A 20200-nucleotide genomic window follows, 5' to 3' on the forward strand; every position below is an offset into this window, starting at 1 on the left:
GAATTGTTTCTATGCAGCTTTCCTTAACTTTAACTTATCCCGTCTACCTTCCCCCTCTGGCTTTTCCCATTCTCTTACTTCTGTAAATCTTACTCTTACTCCGTGGCTGGCTGTGTAGCTGGGTGGCTGGCCCCTGGAGTCCTCCTCCTTCTCTGGCTACTTCTTTTTCTCCTCCCAGATTTCTCTTTCTATATATTCTCTCTGCCTGCCAACCCTGCCTATCCTTTCTCCTGCCTTGCCATTGGCCTTTCAGCCCTTTATTAGACCATCAGGTGTTTTAGACAGGCACAGTAACACAGCTTCAGAGTTAAACAAATGCAACATAAACAAAAGTAACACACCTTAAAATAATATTCTACAACAGAAATTACAGGTATTTTCACAGTCAAGTTAATAGTTATTAGAGACATTAAAATATCATTTGTGTCCCATCCTGGATAAGAATATTTCCAATCTTATTTACCCATATAATTAGACAAACATTATCCTAGTTGTCTCTTTGAGGTTACTATGGATGACAGTTAACTACCTGTAGACCAAGAGAAACAGATTTCCTTTACTGGGGGTGGGTTTCACACAATCAGTTGAAGGCCCAAATAGAACAAAAATGTTAAACCTTCCCCATGTAAGAGTGTTCTTCCTGCCCGAATATGCCTTTCCTCTAGGACATCAGCATTTTCTTGTTCTCTGCCCTTTCTGGGTCTCAAGCCAGACAATTTTGGTGTAAAATAACTACATCATCTCAGCTTTTAGGCATTTGGACACTGAAAGGAACTACATTAACTCTGTTGAGCTGCTTACCAACTTATCTTGCAGTTCTTGAGACTGGTTAACTTAGTCATATGAGCCAATTTCTAACCAATTTCATAATGAATCACACACAGCATCCTTTATTAGTGGTTGTTTTTCTCTAGAGCAGGGTGTGTTCTCTGTTGGGTTTGCATTTCTAGTTCTCCAGATCAAGTATATAGTTAGTTTATTCATATTAAATGAATAGCTTCACAGCAATAGCTGGGCAGTCATGAAAAAGATGACTAGTTTATACACGACATAGCGCCCTAGCCCTGAGCCCACAGATCTAGTCTATACACTCGACTAAAGCTACCTTTAAACTTGATTTGCAATTGTGTCTAACAAAAGACTGAGTTCCACTTGTTAAAAATCAAAGAAGCGCTGGGCGGTGGTGGCGCACGCCTTTAATCCCAGCACTCAGGAGGCAGAGCCAGGTGGATCTCTCTGAGTTCGAGGCCAGCCTGGGCTACAGAGTGAGATCCAGGACAGGCACCAAAGCTACACAGAGAAACCCTGTCTCGGGGGTGGCGGGGCGGGGGTGGGGTGGGGTGGCGGGAAACAAAGAAGTTCTGCATAGGGTTTCTAAAGATGTTTCTTGAAAATGAATGTGTGCACTTTGTTTTTTCTTTCTTCTGCCTAGAACTGGTCAGTTAGTATCACTAGGTGACTTTGCGAATGGAAGACACAAACTGAACAAGGACAAAGAAAAACAAGGGAGCCTGGGTCCCTGACAAGCCGGAGGTGCATCATTCCTACACTCTCTTTCTGATTTTTAAGAATTTAAATAAAGAAGTGAACTTTTTTTTTTTGGTTTTTCGAGACAGGATTTCTCTGTGTATACCTGGCTGCCTGTCCTCGACCTCAGAGACCCACCCGCCTCTGCCTCCCGAGCACTGGGATTAAAGGTGTGCGCCGCCACACCTGGCTAAGTGGAGGTTGTTTATCTGTTTTTAGCTACCAAATACAATTCCCAACCGGTAAGGAAGACAATGGCTTTAACAACAAAGCAGTGGTACTAGACACCTCCCCACTTCAGAGGAGCCTCCGTGTGATGCAGAGTGAGTGCCAGATGTTTCTACTGTACGGGAGGGCAAGGGGGAAGCGAGACTGAAGAGCCTCTACCCTCTGAGGGCACCCCACAGCTCCGATTCAGCTGAGCGGGTGAGGAGTCCTGTGCACTGACAGCTGTCACAGCACAGTACTGCAGTCTCTGGCCGACACTGGAGGTTACAGTACTGAAAAGTAACAGCTCACAAAACTGTTACCAGAAATACAAAACTGCAAGAAAATCAGAATTAGGGACATTTTATTGAAAAGAAAATGTTAAAAAGTTGTTTCAGGGGCTGGAGAGATGGCTTAGCAGTTAGGAACACTGGTTGTGTTCAGGGCCCAGGTTCAATTCCCTACTCATGTGGCAACTCACAGCGGTCACCAGTTCCAGGGAATCTGACGCCCTCTGCTGGCCACAGTGGGCATCACATGCACACAGTACACAGATAATGCACCCATAAATATAAAATGAGCTGTAAAAATTTAAAAAGCTGTTCAAAAGTTGTACTACTTCTTTAAAAAGAGAAAAACTGACTCAGATTTAAACTTGAAGAAACGCTGATATTGCAAAAGTTAAGGCTGATTCCCATTATCCCATTTTTCTAATTCATAAAAATCTTAAACAAATCCTTCATACTTTCCATTTAATGTCTTTGCACTTGTATTTTAAACTTTAAACTATTTTTACAATTATTTATTTTTGTGTGTTGTACGTGTATGGGTCACACATGCCACTGTGTGTGTGGAGATAAGGGAACAACTTTCAGTAGCTGAGTCTCTTTCCACCTTGATGTGGGTTTGGGGGACCGAGCTCAGATCGACAGGCTTCCTCAGATCGACAGGCTTGCAGGAGACAGCCTTCATCCACTGAGCCATCTTACCTCACAGACTTACACAAAGGATTACATAAGGCAACATTATAAAATACAAATATGCCAAGTTTCATTGTCTTTAATAAAAGACCAGCTGACAATCCAGTAAGTCCAGTACTGGGTATACATCCAAAGGGAAGGAAATTAGTATTGAGAGACACTGGTATCCTGTGTTTATTGCAGTACTACTCACAACAACCAAAAAACAATAGCAGTTTAAATGTCTACCAACTGCTGAATGAATAAAGAAAATGTGTCATATCTATAACAGTATTACTGAGTTAAAGGATGAAATCTTGTCATCAACGACAACATGGATGAACCTGCAGTACATTATGTTAAATGTTAGTTACAGAAGACAAATATCACATGATCTCACTCTTACACAGAATCTTAAAAACTGGATTTCATGGAAACAGAGAGTAAAGCAGTGGTTACAAGAGGTTGGGGAGATACACGGGAGGGACAGGAAAAGGTCAGTTACAATTTTGATGCTGCTCATAGTGAGGTGAGTGCAGATAACCGCAGTTATCTCTATTTCAAAGAAGCTAGGGTTTTCAATGTTCTCACCACATATACAAAAGACAAATACTGGAGGAGTTGAGAAAGGTCACCTCGATTTGAATGTTACATAATATATGCATATAGTATACATGTATATATTAAAGCATCATATAGTACCCCATAAGTACATATAACTATGTGCCGATTAAAAAAACCAAAACAAGCCGGGTGGTGGTGGCACACACCATTAATCCCAGCACCGGGAGGCAGAGGCAGGTGGATCTCTGTGAGTTCGAGGCCAGCCTGGTCTACAGAGTGAGTTTCAGGAAAGGCTCCAAAGCTACACAGAGAAACCCTGTCTCAAAAAACGAAATAAAACAAAACAAAAAAAAAATCAAAATGAGGCAGGGGAGATGGTTCAGTGGGTAAAGGTGCTAAGCACTAAGTCTGACAAGCCAAGCTCAATCTTCAGAACCCATATGGTAAAAGGAGAGGACCAATTCCCCAAAAGTGGCTCTGACCTCCACACATGTGAGCCACACATACAAATATACACACTAAATAAACGAAGTGCTTTTTGTTTTGTTTTGTTTTTCAAGACAAGGAGACAAGGTTTCTCTGTGTAGCCCTGTCTGTCCTAGAACTCTCACTGAAGACCAGGTTGGCCTTGACCTCACAGAGATCTGCCTGCCTCTGCCCCTCAAGTGCTGGGATTAAAGGCATGTGCCACCACTGCCCAGCTAAAGAAATACTTTTTAAAAAAAGATAAAATAGCTGGGTTTGGTGGCACATAGCTGTAATCCCAGCACTTGAGAGATTGAGGCAAGATCCAGAAGTTCAAGACCAGTATTCAGGACATGAGATCCTGACTCAAAACAAAACTAAGTAAATGATAAACTAAAAGAAAAAGCCAATAGAACCAAGGATATCTATGAGATGTCTCAGAGGGTAGAAAGTGCTTGCCATGTAAGCCTGAGTTTGATCCCCTAGAACCCACAGGGGAAGGGAACTTCAAAGCTGTCCTCTGACCACACACACACACACACACATCCCTGCCAAAAGCATGTGTGCAGACACAGTAACAAATTATTTTTCAAAGACCCAAGGATTACTTAGATAAGAGATATATAAATAAAATCTTGAATGTTTTGTTTCTTGTTTTTGAGACAGGGCCTCATGTAGCCTAGGATGAGATGATCTCAGACTTGCTGCAGCTAAACTCTGGGACCACAGGTGTATGCTCCCATGTCTGGTTTATGATGTACTAGGGACTGAACCTAGCCAAACATTCTACCTGACAGAGCTACATTTCCAGTCTCATTAATAAAATGTTAAAGGAAACATTATAAAACCAAGTATGAAGCACACTTGTAATTCCATCATTCAGAAGGCAAAGGCAAATCCAGCTTGGACTACTAGCGAATCCCCATCTCAAAATAACCCAGAAGCAAAAGCAAACAACAACAAAGATAACATCAGGATTCTAGTTTCAGTACATTAAAAAGATGATAAAAGAGAAAATACAGCCAGGTGTGGTTAGTGCCACCCATGATCCCAGCACTCTGGAAAGGGGAGGATATTTATGAATTCATAGCCAGCCAGAGCCACACAGTAATACCAGTCTCAGAAAGAAAAAAAAAAAAAAAAAGCAGGGGGAGAAAGTCATGTGATGGACAATGAATTAACTTATTTAAAATTTTTGAAGGGTACAGTTACTCTATAATAAAATGACTATTCGGTGACCCATCTTTACCAGTCAATGTCAGTGCCCTTTACCATATTCTGTGACTATTATTTTGGCAGCTAATCCTCAAACCTAAAAATTATTATAATTTTGTGAATACTTAAATCACACCACTTTCTATATTACATATCTGGATTTATACTCCTTCCCATTTACTTCTTTTCATACTTGTCTCCAAACAGCCAAATCTCGAAACATTAGTTCTAAAGTCCATGAACTTCTAAACTTGACCCATGTTAAGGTCAAAAGATTTGCAATTCTAAGTTTACTACATATTATTGAGTGAATATTATTCATATATCAATCTACATAATTATATCAAAGTTCCGCTGAAAACTGTTTAATCAAGTAAACGTGCAATTCTTTTTTTAATTTTTTTTTTTTTTTGGTTTTTCGAGACAGGGTTTCTCTGTGTAGCCCTGGCCGACCTAGAACTCACTCTGTAGCCCAGGCTGGCCTCTGCACTCAATCCTCCTGCTGCTGCCTCCCAAGTGCCTGAATTAAAGTCGTGCACTACCACCACCAGGCTAAACTTGCAATTCTTATTTCTCAATTTTAATTTAATTCAAGGACACTATAGCTTTCTGACACTAGGAAAACAAAATAAGTAACTACCTGTGCAAATTAATTAGTATAGGACTAATCTGTGAAAGAAAATTGCTTGACTTACGGAAAGTAGTTAAGTGCCAAGTAAAAACTAATTCAAACCAAACCATTCAGCACATCTTTATCTTTGGCTGGAAAAGCTGCCCTAGCTGTGACATTAAATGAAAACAGTTTATCGAGCTTTAAACTACTGGGAGATTTGGCAGCTGGTTCACTCAGCTAAAGCGGCTGTTACTGGCTCATACCACCAAGTGACAGAAGCGGAACTGGAGCAAAGATTCTAAAGTGAAGGCCAGATACAAACCAAATCATTCAGGGATTTCTTTTTCCTTGCAAAATGCATCTACCTCCTTTATACCAAGATTCTAAAGGGAGGCATAGATAAAATATATGCGTGTGTCCCCTTTTTTAAAAACTAAAAAAACCTTCTGGACTATTTTTGAGATACCTCTATCTTCACAGAGACTTCTCAAAGTAGGTCTGACTCTTTTGTGTGACTGTGTATGTATGTGGTGTGTGGCTGCTGTGTGGGTGCACACATGGGCAGGTGAGTATGCAGGTGAAGGCCAGAGGTTGATGCCACTGTCTTCCCATCCACTCTCCACCTTACATACACTGAGGCATGCTCAGCTGACCCAGGGCTTGCCAGTTTGATTGGTCCAATAGACAGCTTGCACTGGTGATTCCGTCTCTGCCTCCTAAGTGCTGGGATTATGGACTGGCCACCAACACCCGTCTGGCATTGATGGGGGTCCTGGAGATCCCTTTTTGAAAGTACTATATTAACAGCGAGCATAAGAAACAGAGCTAGAAAAGGGACAAGCTCATGAGAAGTCTGTGGCAGCAGAGAACTGGATAAACAGTAGGTGTAAACCATCTTCACAGATTTCTGTGCCAGCGCTCACTAGAATCCACTATATTACATTTTAGACACTGAGAAGTATTCAGTTCCTGTAATGGGAAAAAGTACATGGTCTACTAACCAGGTAAAAGTGTACAAGGAAACTATTCTGGGGGTGGGGAAAGGAAACAAACAATGACACACAAAAATTCTGCTGCTCTGGCATTAAAAGAACAGCAAAATACTGTTTTGTGTAGCTGACAATACAACTTGGTTGAGGCTTCTGTCCATATTTTATCATTTTAGTTTTTAATTGTGTAGTACTGTGTTTTTCTATAATAAAGCTTAGTCAGGATGAAAATCATTCTAGAACTTAATATACTACAATATATTTGACAATAAGATGTCAAAGCTGTATACTAACAGCAATGAAACAAATCCATACTGCCTACTGAGACAGCTTTTGGGACTGGCTGTGGTGGCACAGGCCTTTAACCCCCATACTTAGGAGGCAGAGGTGGGTGGATATTTGTGAGTTCAAGGCTTGCCTGGTCTACACAGTGAGACTGGAAAAAAAAAAGACAGCTTAAGAGTTATATTAAAAAACAAAACTTTCAAGATCCATTTTGAAGCAAGCAATATTTTCTTACAATCAATGTTTCAAATTACTAACAAACAGCTTTGACACAGAAATCACAATCTCTTATGATTTATAAATAATCATCCAGCCACTATTAGATGATAATTTGGGATAGTGTTTCTTAAACTATTTGGTAATTCCCTACTGCCTGTTCGATTTCTGGCATTCTACAATGACACCTACTGGCCACTGAAAATCAGCCATTAGTTCTCTAAGATAGCTAGAGTAGGCTGGTTACATAAGAGAAACACACAGAAACACACACACTCTCTCTTAAATCAACCTACCTAAAGGCAAAGATTTGTTTCCAGGTATGGAAAGCATTATAGCATTTCACCTAAAGCAAAAATATGAGTTTTCTTTGTGACTAAGATAGCATTATTCTTGTAAAAAGACAAAAGACAAGGAACAAAACACAAATATTTTTAAATTTTACTTAAAGCACTAACAAATACCTCAGTGCACTGGACGTTTCAAAACAAATTCTAACTACCCATTTCTTTTCAAATGATATTCTGAGAGGAAAAAAACCCAAAATTCTCATTTTATATGTACTAACATAAATGATCAATAGCAGAAAAAAAAAATCAGATCTTAGAAAGTTTTCCTGACATGTAGTTCAAAAACAAGCCCAGAAAGACACTTCCTGATACTACATTTATCCTCATCTTCTAACTTGAAGGCAGCACCTCAAGCAGCTTACATTTCAGTAATTTACAGTGCTGCTTTTTAAAATATTTTCCAGTCTTTTAAGGTTAGTTTTCCAATGAATTACAAAATCAAATGCCCTTCCACAATACACACCGACAGGAGTTTGTTTCTCTTGGTACTGTATTTCACCATTCAAACTGTGAATTTAAAAGACTTCTCAAAACAAAATACTCTTTAAATTGTAAATACATTTTTATCTAAGTCTAAGACATTCAAAGACCTTATGTTTTAAATCTAAGAAACAACTCACAACTAGCTTCTCAGACTTAACAAAGCAAATCACTTAAAAGATGACAATCCTCTGTTTAGACTCCCATCTTATTTTCACAGTCCTTAGCATCCAAACATTGGGGGCAAGTTGTCTACCAACTAATTTACCGTTCCTTTTCTAATTTGCATTTACCTTCCTCCATAGATTTGTAAGGCTCCCCACTTGTCTCGGGGTTAGACATTCTATCAGTTTTGAGCTGCAAAGCAGCAAATTCGTGTACTACAAAGGCGTTCATCTCAAGCTAACGTCGTGTCGTTTCTCAACCCAAGTCCTTATTTGGGATGAGCGCTTCGTGACTACTCTTGCCTTCATGCCGTCCTCCTCCTACAGAGCCTGCCTGGGTAGAACACACTGAAGCCACCAATACCAAGAAAGTGTTCGCAGGTATCAATGGGTTGCAAGGGCTCCTCTCCCACGAGGGTCAGTCGAGTTGTTTGGGACAATCATCGCCAAGGGTTACATAATGTACAGCCACTAGTTTCTAGACCTGACCACCAATACATACCTTTTCTTCTCCGCACCGCTCCCTATCCCAAAGAAGCGGCCCTAAGAGCAACCCCGAGGATTTCACTCAGGTGTCCTTCTCTTGCCTGAGGCTTCCTGCAAGAAATCCCTTCAGCCCCCACTACCTGTGCCTTGCTCCCGCCTCAGCCCGCGCCACCGACACCCTCACGCCCTTGCTCGGCCCCCAAAGTCGCCCCACAACACTCAGCCCCAACCCGCCTCGGCAGCCGCCTTCTGCTCACGACCCTCCCGACGAGCTGGCTCCCAGGTCTGCAGGGCTCGGGATCCGCCAACCGTCCGGCTGCCGCCTCTCCGGCACACCTTCGTCAGCTCCCGGCTACCGCGTCCGCGGCCGGAGAAGAAAACCCTCTCCCCCCCCCCCCCCGGCACTGTGCGCGGCCCCCCCCGCCTCGGACGGCACCGCCGCCTACCTGTCACCCCGCAGCCTCAGGCTTCCTACCGCCACCGCCTCCCGCAGCAGCCTGCCAACTGCAGCATAACAACCAGCCCTCTCATTGAGTGGGCCCACGCGCTTAATAACAGCCGCTCCCATTGGCTGCGCCACGGCCTTGGCCCGCCCCCCCCGTCGGTACGCCGCCTAAAGATTCCGCCCGGGAGCAAGGGGAAAAACACGGCTTCCCTACCCTTCTCCTCGGCGCCTCCTAGCTCAGTCGGCTCCCGGCTGCAAAGCGTGGGAAACAATATCAACTTCCAGGCTCCCGCAGGTCGTCTCTACCTTGTCTGGGAGCTTTGCGCCCGGACCGGAACGCTTATAAGATCTCCTCCGCGTTCCTGCCGTAAGGAACTCGAGGAGACAACGTCCGTTTCCGGTTGGCTCCAGCTGGAAGGTTGAACCTTGAGTGTCTTGAGAGGTCAGATTGCTGTCAGGTAATTTAGGGAGTTTGGTGGGAGACCTCTGGATGAGGAGTAATCGAGACTGTATTCAGGGAAGTGCAGAAGGGAGCGTGCTGAGAGGGAGCAGCGCTGACCGGGAGGAGGGGGGAGCGCTGCCGCCAAGTACAGCCGAGCTGAGCGGAGGCGGATGGAGGATGCCGTGAGAATTGCTGGTTAAATCCCAAAGATGCCCCCTCACCCTCATCCCCCGCCGCCGCCGCCACCACATGCAATTGTCTCCTCGCCTCCTGGCTTTTGGGGTTGTGTTTGGATAAAGAACAGCTCCCGATCCGACAGTACTTAAACTAGAAAAGTCCCAACGGATGCCTCACAAAATCATGTCTATTGCATATTCCTAGGGTTGAGGATTGGGGTCCTAAAGTAATAGCATTTCATTTGTCTTTATTTTCTTATGTTTCTATGGTCACCTCAGTTTCTGAGTGAGGGAAATTGGAGTGATATACTTGAAAGCCCTTGGTAAAATGTAAAATTACATGTAGTGGAAGTAACATTCCTTAGGGAAAGTAAGTCAACACTTCCTGTGCGAGAACAGGCCACCTTTAGCGGAGGTTGATCATCGTCTAACTAATAAGTTGACTTCTGACATAAGCAGAGAGCGTTTACATTCTCTATAATTATATATTCGTTCTTTTTTGAATTTATTTCTTTTCTGTTCTTAAATGAGTAATTTTAAAAGTGAAATAATTTGCTGTCGTTGAGTCCTCAATGCAGTATAACTCATTTCCCCCGTTGTATGAGGAGAGAGCCACTTCCTTTAAGTTGTCCTCCGACCTTTACGTGGGCACATGTACACACAAATAAATAAGGCTTTAAATAAAGATTCTCCTAAAAATAGGAACTGGGCTTGTGCACAGGTGTGTACTCCTAGCACTTGGGGGAGAGAGAGACAGAAGGATTGAGAGTTCAAAGTCATCCTTGACTACATACCAAGTTTGAGGTCAGACTGAATTAGATAAGACTGTCTCAAGTAAATGAAACAGTGTTCATGTAAGATGGGGTGGCACTTACCCCAGTGATAAAGTTATATGTGTTTCATTCAGAAAAAAAGTCTGATAAAACATGTTCCTTGTCATATACATTCAGAAATTCTCTCAAGTAATGATGTCCAATAGAAATGTAATGGAAGCCCCATAGGTAATAGTAAATTTTCTAGCTCACACTAAAAGTAAAAACAATATCATTTAATATATTAAACATATCGCCGGGCGGTGGTGGCGCACGCCTTTAATCCCAGCACTCGGGAGGCAGAGCCAGGCGGATCTCTGTGAGTTCGAGGCCAGCCTGGGCTACCAAGTGAGTCCCAGGAAAGGCGCAAAGCTGCACAGAGAAACCCTGTCTCGAAAAACCAAAAAAAAAAAAAAAAAAAAAAAAAAAAAAAAATATATATATATATATATATATATATATATATATATATATAAAACATATCATCATTTAAAGATATACTGGGAAGCCAAGCATGGTAGCATGTGTAGCGCATGCCTTTAGTCCTAGCACTTAGGAGGCAGAGGCAGATGGATCTCTGAGTTCAACACCAGCCTGGTCTACAGATCAAGTTCCGGAACAGCCAGGGCTACACAGAGGAACCTGTCTTGCGCACACTCTATCATTAATGAATATTCTACATTTCATACTGCTGTGGGATGGTCTGTATGTCAAGTGTGTTGCTGATTGGTCAATAAATAAATCACTGATTGGCCAGTGGCCAGGCAGGAAGTATAGGCGGGACAAGGAGGAGAATAAAGCTGGGAAGTGGAAGGCTGAGAGAGAGAGACACTGCCAGCAGCCACAATGAGAAACAGCATGTGAAGATGCCGGTAAGCCACGAGCCACGTGGCAAGGTATAGATTAATAGAAATGGATTAATTTAAGCTGTAAGAACAGTTAGCAAGAAGCCTGCCACGGCCATACAGTTTGTAACCAATATAAGTCTCTGTGTTTACTTGGTCGAGTCTGAGCGGCTGTGGGACTGGCAGGTGAGAGAGATTTGTCCTGACTGTGGGCCAGGCAGGAAAACTCTAGCTACATCATACTGTCTTAAAAATGTTTGTACTAGGGCTGGAGAGATGGCTCAGAGGTTAAGAGCACTGACTGCTCTTCCAGAGGTCCTGAGTTCAATTCCCAGCAACCACATGGTGGCTCGAAACCATCTGTAATAAGATCTGGTGCCCTCTTCTGGCCTGCAGTCATACATGCTGTATACATAATAAATAAATAAATCTTTAAAAAAAAAATGTTTGTACTAGATAGATAGATAGATAGATAGATAGATAGATAAACTCTAGCTACATCATACTGTCTTAAAAATGTTTGTACTATATAGATAGATAGATAGATAGATAGATAGATAGATAGATGTAGATATATATAGTATATACACGTGTATTATTTTCATAAATATAAATATTGGGTCTGTGTTTGTGTTTTATAAGTTTTATAATGTATAATGTAAAATACATTCAGGGTTGGGGATTTAGCTCAGTGGTAGAGCGCTTGCTAAGGCCCTGGGTTCGGTCCTCAGCTCCAGAAAAAAAAAAAATACATTCATACACCCAGATAATTCCAAAGATCCTTTAGTATTTTCTTATAATTGATTTTAGAATTTGCTTTGATACTTGCTATTCTTCCAGAGGACCTGAGTTCACTTCTTAGCACCCACACCAGACAGCTCACAATCACGCATTTTATTACTTCAGCTCCAGGGAATTCAAAACTCTCTGGTTGCCCCCATGCACATCTCTCTCTCTCTCTCTCTCTCTCTCTCTCTCTCTCTCTCTCTCTCTCTCTCTCTCTCTCTCTCTTTTAAAAAAGAATTTATTTTGAAATTTAAATTAATTAAAATTCCCAGTTCTTTAGCTACATAGCCACATTCCAAATGTTAGTGGCTACCTAACAAGAGAGCACAGATCCAGGAGAGGAAGTGGTGGCTGTAGGTATTCAAATTTTTTTTTTTTTCCCTGAGACAGCGTTTCTCTGTGTAGCCTTGGCTATCCTGGAACTTGCTCTGTAGACCAGGCAGGCCTTGAACTCAGAGATCCACCTGCCTAACCCCCCCCCCCCCCCAGTGCAAGGTTTAAAGACATATGCCACCAGACCCAGCAAATGTTCTATTTTCTAGGTCATGCCAGTTTTTTCAGAACAGTTGTGCTCAGTCATAGCCTTACTACTTGGATGTGAAAATGGAAGGCACAATACAGTGTGTTCTCTGCATTTCTCAGTCTTGCAGGGTTGATTTTTTTAGCCTTGTTATGTGAAGAAATGGAAGTCCAGAAAGATGAAGTGATTCTCTTGTATTTTATAGCTATTAGTGGTTTAAAAAACGATAATTTTAAACTCTTCCATCAAACATTTGAGATTTTATTGTTTGATTTATGGCTATTTTGAAATAACAGTAATCCCAGCACTCCAGAGGCAGAGGCAGGAGGATCTCTGGGACTGAGTTTCAGGACAGCCAGAGCTACCCAGAGAAACTCTACCTTGAAAAACAGACGAAAGGTGGGGAGAGGGAGTTATCTAGGTGTTTTTAGGAGAAGGCTTCTGAGACTAGCATGCAACCTTGAAATACTAATTACAGCTTTGACTGTCTTCTTATCTTCAGGAAGTTACTGCTTAGAGTCTCATTGTCTTCATCTGTAAAAAGTGGTTTGCTTGTTTTTTATTTTGTTTTGATTTGGTTGGGTTTTGTTTTTGTTTTGTTTTTTTCTCGTTTGTTTATTTTGTGAGACAGAGTCTCTCTACATAGTCCTGGCTGTTCTGAAATTCACTATGTAGACCAGGCTGGCCTAGAAGAACTCAGAGATCTGCTTGCCTTTGCCTCTGGGATTAAACTTGTGAGCCACCAGGTCTAGAAAAAAAAAATCTGTATTTTTAATTTAAATTCAAAGTTGTTTAGGAAGCAGTACAGTTAATACCTATAAAGTCTCATGTACCTGGCACATAAAGGCTCAGTAAGTGTTTACTGTTACAATAAGTAGTAAGCAGGTATCTGAGTGGTGGGATTACTCACTGTTTTCATTTCCATATTTTGTATATGTGTATTTCCTAACTGTGAGCATACACTCATTATGTAATAGTATACTTTTTTTTTTTTTTTTTTTTTTTTTTTTTGGTTTTTCGAGACAGGGTTTCTCTGTGTAGCTTTGCGCCTTTCCTGGAACTCACTTGGTAGCCCAGGCTGGCCTCTAACTCACAGAGATCTGCCTGGCTCTGCCTCCCGAGTGCTGGGATTAAAGGCGTGCGCCACCACCGCCCGGCGTATACTTTTTTTGTTTTGTTTTTTTTTTGAGACAAAGTCTCACTATGTCGCCCTGGCTGGCCTGGAAGTCACAGAGCTCTGTCTGCCTCTTCCTCCCAAGTGATAATAGTATACTTTTATAAAAGCTTTCTACTCAGCATTTTCAGGTATTTGTCTTTTTTCAAAACATTCCACTTGAAATGTAAACATCAAATTGGCTGTTGGATATCTACAACCTCTGTCTCTCTTCTTTACTTTTTTCCTATAGACATGGCAGCTGGGCATGGACACGATCACGGACACGGACATGGACATGGTCATGATAAGTTGGTACTTCCAGATTACAGACAGTGGAAAATAGAAGGGACGCCATTAGAGACTGTCCAGAAGAGGCTTGCTGCACGAGGCCTCAGGGACCCGTGGGCTCGGTAAGATGAGTCTAGAAACGTCTTCTTGTTTTGAAGCGACTTTTATTCTTTGTATACCGGGACAGGGAGGCTGGCGTGATTCTGCCACAGTGCAAGCGCAGATAGAGACAATCCAGGGGAAGCCTCTCCTTCCACCGTGTGGGTCCTGGGGGTAGAACGCATGTTGTCTTCTGTACCTTTACCCGCTGAGCCATCTCGCTGGCCCAGATCTAGTGGTTTATGAGTTTAGAGAGTCCGTATCTTGCCCCATTTCATAGTCTGAAAAATGGCTTTTTTTTTTTTTTTCCCTGAGAAAGGGCTTCTGTAGCCTTGGCTATCCTAGAACTCTGTAGACCAGGCTGGCCTTGAACTCACAGAGATTCACCTGCCTCTGCCTCCAGAGTGCTGGGATCAAAGGTGCGTGCCACCACCACCCAGTGAAAAACAGCTTCTTAGCTTTTTTTGTGTCCAGTACAATTCACCCATTTTAAAGTTAACTCATTATAATTTTGCTAGTTTTTACAAATGGGCAATTATGGAATCACTACTGAAATCACGCAGAATATTTCTGTTAGTCCAGAAAGTTTGTGCCTTTTGCAGCTGCTGCCAAGGACTGGCTCCTGACAACTCCTGCGCTGCTTCTGTCTCGTTTTCCCTTACTAACACCTTCTACGTTAGAATCCTGTGGGTGTGCCCTTCACCCTAGCCTTTTTCTCTTGATGTTGTTGGTTTCCGGGGGGGGGGGGGGGGGGGGGGGGGGGGGAGCGCGGGGAGCTGAGTTTTCTCTCTTATTGGTTTTGTTTTTAAGTACCAAGGGATAAAACCCATTCCAGAAAGCCTGTCTTTTGCAGCCCAACATAATACTTTTTTACACTTGTTTTTGTTTGTTTGGTTTGTTGGTTGATTTTGGTTTTTTGAGACAGGGTTTCTCTGTGTAGCCCTGGCTGTCCTGGAACTCCCTCTGTAGACCAGGCTGGCCTCAAACTCAGAGATCCACCTGCCTCTGCCTCCCGAGTGCTGGACTAAAGGTGTGCGCCACACGTTTTGTTTTCCACAGTAGCTCTTCAAATTATTTCCAGCTCTTGGTTCTTTTTATGAGTAAAGTTGCTGCAGCTGTTCACAAGTCTGTCTGGACATTTATTTTCATTTCTCTTGGATAAACACCTAAGAGTGGGATTTCTGGGTTATCTCATAAATCTATGGGTCTCTTTATAAAAACTGCAAACCATTTCCTAAAGTGATGGTACTGCTTCGCAATCCTAGCAGCAGTGGATGAGAATTTCAGTTGCTTAATGTTCTCATCAGTACTTAGTGTTTTAAGTTTTTTAACTTCAGCTCTCCTAACACCAGGCATGGTTGTGCATGCCTGTACTCTCAGCCTTTGAAAGGGGATGCAAGAGGATTGGAATTACAAGGCCATCCTCAGTTATTATATATCAAATTGGAAGCCAGCCTGGGCTACATAAGAGCCAATCTCAAAAAACTGTCCAAGAGATGAAGCCCTTCTAATAAATAGGTCAGCAGAACTTTGGTGTGGCTTCACTCCCCTTCCATGAATGCTGATGATGATAATTATTTTGTGTGTGTATCTGGTTTTTGGTGCAACGTATCCTCAGGTCTTTTGACTTCTTGCTATGCGTTGTAACAGTTCCTTATAATGTTTTCCCAGAGTATATGTCAGTATATAACCCGTCTTTTCATTTCCTTAATGTTTCATATTTCAGTAAATTCTCAGTTAAGTATTTTTTCCTTTTGCCACTGTTACTTTTCCGTCTCATCTAGGATTTTATCCTATATTTTCTAGAAGATTTTTTTTTTTCTAGAAGATTTTTTTAATCCATTTTGAGCAGTTAAGTGTATAACTCAAGCCAGGCTCAGACTCTTGGTTGTCCTGTCTCAGCCTCCTAAGTACTGGGTTTGCAGGCATGTATCATCACACTCCGCCTACGGTTTTCCTGAACTAAGGTATGGTGAATCACTTTCAGTTAATTTTTTTTTTTTTTTTTATTTACAAAAAAAATTTTATTTACCTTTGTATGTATGGGTATTTTGCCTGCATGTATGTCTGTGCACCACATATGTGTTATGGGCTGTTATTTTACTTTTTTGGCTCTATACTTTTTGGGGGGGCCACCACCCACCCCTCAAATAAATAATACACACAGAAACTTATTATTTCTTATGAATGCCGGGCCTTAGCTTGGCTTGTTTTTGCCAGCTCTCCTTAACTTGTCCTGTCTACCTTTTGCCTCTGGGCTTTTTCCTTTTCTTACTTCTGTGTATCTTACTTTCACTCTTACTCCATGGCTGGCTGTGCGGCTGGGTGGCTGGGTGGCTGTGCGGCTGTGCGGCTGTGCGGCTGGGTGGCTGGGTGGCTGGGTGGCTGGCCCCTAGCGTCCTCCTCTCCTTGTTCTTGATCCTTCTTCTGATTTCTCCTATTTATCCTCTCTGCTTGCCAGCCCCACCTATCCTCTCTCTTGCCTCACTGTTGACTATTCAGCTCTTTATTAGACCAATCAGGTGTTTAACACAGGCAAAGTACACAGCTTCACAGAGTTAAACAAATGCAACATAAAGGAATGCAGCACAATTTTGCATCATTAAAAGATGGGTGGTGGTGGTGCATGCCTTTTAATCCCAGAACTCGGGAGGCAGAGGCAGGCGGATCTCTGTGAGTTCGAGGCCAGCCTGGTCTACAGAGTGAGTTCCAGGACAGGCTCCAAAACTACACAGAGAAACCCTGTCTCAAAAAAAAAAAGAAAGAAAAAAGAAAAGAAAAAAAAAAAAGGTAACGTTCCACAGCATAATCAGCTGTAATACATCGTAAATAATATTCCACAACACATGTGTCTGGTTCCTGCAGATGAGGGTCAGATGAGGGTGCTGGGTCCTGAGACGAGGGTTACAGACTCCTCGTGAGTGCTGTGAATCCAGCCTGGGTCCTCTTGAAGTGCAGCTCCTCTTCACTAAGGAGCTCTCTCTGGCACCGAGTTAGTCTTTGTTTCATTTGAAGAAAGAAGGGAGACAAATATTATCTGTGGATATCCAGTTGGTTCAGACCGTTTATTAAAAGATTATTCCCAGTTGAATTACTTTGATAAATATGTCAAAAATCAATATACCATATCTATGTGGTTTGTTTCTGGACTCTGTTTTGTCTCTCTGTTCTGTGTGTCTATACTTAGGTCCAATACCACAATCTTTAATAGGATAGTGATCTCCAATTACCTTTCATTGGTTTAGCTATTCTGGGTCTTTTTTTTTTTTTTTTTTTTTGCCTATACAGTTTCTACAAATAGTCAACTTGGATTTTAATTCACTATTTCACAAAAATTGTCAATGTTAATCTTTTCCATGTTTTATTGAACTCACATCAGTTTGGAGATAATTTATGCCTTTATAATAATGAGTCTTTTAGAACACATGTGATTTGTTACTTTTTTGAACCTTTAAGCATTATTTTCTTGAATTTTATACATATCTTGAACATTTTGTTGAATTTATTCATATTTCTGATACTATTAAGTGGTATTTTAAATCTCAATTTCTAGCTGTGTTGTTGACAATCAAGATTGTAATTAATTTTCACATACTGACTTTATATTCCATTCATTATTTAGCTAAATTTTGCCCTAGTAAATCTTTTTGTACATCCTTTAAATTTTTCATTGAATAATGACCATTTTGTCTACAGAGACAGCATCACTGTGTCTTTCTCACACTGTAAACTTCCCTCTTTTCTTGCATTATTGTAATGGGTAACATGGGAAAAGAAACGGAGAATTTTCTCTTACCTTTTTTCTCCCTGGTGGTTTTGCCACGGGGTCTCACTAAGTAGCTCAGGCTGATCCTGAACAGTAATCTTGTCTTTCAGCTTCTGAGCACTGGGGTTATAGCTATGTGCTGTCTCTCCAACTTTTTCTTTCTTTTTTAAAATCAGTCTTGCCATCTTGTCCCAGCTTGTTCTGTTCCTAGTTCGACCTCCTTAGCTGGACTGGAAAGACTTGCCAGCACCCATGCTTGTTATTAGTGTTATTAGTGCTGGGTAATCTGATCGACTGAGGGGTTGGTGATAGCTTTTTTTTTTTTTTTTCCTGTGAATGTGGTGAGTTACTTGTACTGATTTCCAAATACTAAACCAATCTTGCTTTTCTAGGCTGAGCCCTATTTCTTCGTGATAAATTATTTTTGTTTGTACATTGCTGGTTTTAATTTCCTAAAATTTTGTTCAGAATGTGCAACAGACCCAGTATAGTAGCACACGCCTGTAATCCCAGCACTCAGGAGGCACAGGCAGGCTGATGGCTGTGAGTTCCAGGCCAGCCTGGTCTAGTTCCAGAGTTCCAGAGTTCCACAGCCAGAGCTACTTCTAACATCTTTGTGTGGTTTTGGCATCTAAACTAGTTTGATTTGTGTCCATATTTTCTAGTGAGGCACTGGAGGCATTTTTTTAAGTTACTCTTTTTTGTTCCCTATAAGGTCATTTCCCACTAATTTAGATTATCTATGCAAGAAGACACTTCTTCCTATAGCACAGCTTCCCGTTTCCCTCTCTGTTCAGCATGGTCAGAAGAAGGGACCGGAGCAGGAGGGCAGTCTTCTGAAGCTCAGGCTCTGTGACAGAGAAGGCGCAGCTCTTGGAGAGTAGTAATCATGTCCGTTTGCGTCCTTCTGTGCCAAAATGTGCTGTACGTTAGCATGCTTCATACTCACAACACTAACGTAAGGTAGATAGATAGCAGTCAACTCTGAACAGAAGACAACTTCATAGTTTATATGTGAAACTTGGTCATATATTCTTAATTATCCTCGGCCACAGAAATATTCCGACTGTGACTTAGTATAAATAGTCTTGCTCTGAACCAGCTGTGCTGGTTCATGCCTTAGAGCTCAGGAGGCTGAAGCAGGAGTATGGCACAAGTCGGAGGCCCACTTGGCCCATAGAGTGAGACCCTGTCTCAGAAACCAAACAAAGAAAACAGTGCTGGCCTCAGTGGCGCACACCTTTAATCCCAGCACTTGGGACACAGAGGCAGGGAGATCACAATGAGGCCAGCCTGGTCTAAAGTGGGTTCCAGGACAGCCAGGCTACATAATGAGACTCTGTCTCAAAAAAACAAAAACCACAAGAACAAAAAATACTAATGTAGCATTTCAGTATTTAAGAAAGAAGAAAATCGGCCGGGCGGTGGTGGCGCACGCCTTTAGTCCCAGCACTCGGGAGGCAGAGCCAGGCGGATCTCTGTGAGTTCGAGGCCAGCCTGGGCTACCAAGTGAGTCCCAGGAAAGGCGCAAAGCTACACAGAGAAACCCTGTCTTGAAAAACCAAAAAAAAAAAGAAAAAAGAAAATCAAATGTATTTGGCTCAGTGAATTAACAAGAATTGCATGTGATTATCATTTTTCTTCTCTTTTTCAGCAATGAGGCTTGGAGATACATGGGTGGCTTTGCAGAAAATGTCTCCTTCATGAGCGTGTTTTGCAAAGGGTTCAAATGGGGATTTGCTGCATTTGTGGTGGCTCTAGGGGCTGAATATTTGCTGGCCTCCCCGAATGATGATAAGAAGCATCACTGAAGACAGCATCTGGAATTATCTTGTGACTTCTATCTCGTAAACCTAAGATTTCCTCACTCTAGCATCCTTGACTATATATATGATTGTCCTTGAAAGAATGGTTTAATAAAGTAAGGAAAAACTTTGTTTTGTTTTGTAACTCTTAAATAAAATTAGAAAGAAAAATTTAATGTATGTATCTATAATCCCAGCACTTGGAAAGCTGAGGAGGAAGGATCATGAATTCAAAGCTAGCTTAAGCTACATAGTGAGGCTGTCTCAAAAAATAAATAAGATAAATATGCACATATATACATTTATATATATATATATATATATATATATATATATATATATATATATATTAGATTTTGTTTGGAATGGTGGGTATTGGATGTATTCTGCGTGTAACAGGCAGCCACTAAATCTAACCTAAGAAATGGATGTGTTCTAAGAGGGCTTTTTTTTTAAATGACTTGAATCCAGTTAGCCTGTATGTGCATAGATGTGGAGTTGTCTACTGGAGCTTAGCACAATTTTCCAGCAGCACACAAC

The 20200-nt window shown here is 41.7% G+C and overlaps 2 protein-coding genes across 5 annotated transcripts in view; one reads left to right on the forward strand and one right to left on the reverse strand.

The window, feature by feature from the left end:
* Hycc2 (hyccin PI4KA lipid kinase complex subunit 2) overlaps positions 1 to 9080 on the reverse strand; it is a 61840-nt gene extending 52760 nt beyond the window's left edge. The window contains exon 1 of one of the 3 annotated variants that reach the window (XM_052749523.1): positions 8967 to 9080. The gene's annotated coding sequence lies outside the window, so the exon portion shown is untranslated. Of the gene's footprint in view, positions 1 to 7336; positions 7575 to 8966 lie in introns of those variants that run through there. The other 2 variants (XM_052749525.1, XM_052749524.1) reach the window with 2 other exon arrangements.
* Positions 9081 to 9234: 154 nt separating this feature from the next.
* Positions 9235 to 19790, forward strand: Ndufb3 (NADH:ubiquinone oxidoreductase subunit B3). 2 transcript variants are annotated; one of them, XM_052749527.1, is made up of 3 exons: positions 9235 to 9407; positions 13953 to 14112; positions 19510 to 19790. In XM_052749527.1, exons 2-3 carry the CDS (start codon positions 13955 to 13957, stop codon positions 19664 to 19666), a joined length of 315 nt encoding a protein of 104 aa, XP_052605487.1. In that variant the 5' UTR covers positions 9235 to 9407; positions 13953 to 13954; the 3' UTR covers positions 19667 to 19790. The 2 variants fall into 2 exon arrangements, with proteins under 2 accessions (XP_052605487.1, XP_052605486.1); XM_052749526.1 differs by having other exon boundaries at positions 9242 to 9423.
* The last annotated feature ends 410 nt before the right edge of the window (positions 19791 to 20200 follow it).

Source organism: Peromyscus californicus, unplaced genomic scaffold, assembly GCF_007827085.1.
Source record: "Peromyscus californicus insignis strain IS unplaced genomic scaffold, ASM782708v3 Scaffold_21__1_contigs__length_65335640, whole genome shotgun sequence".
NCBI lineage: Eukaryota > Metazoa > Chordata > Mammalia > Rodentia > Cricetidae > Peromyscus > Peromyscus californicus.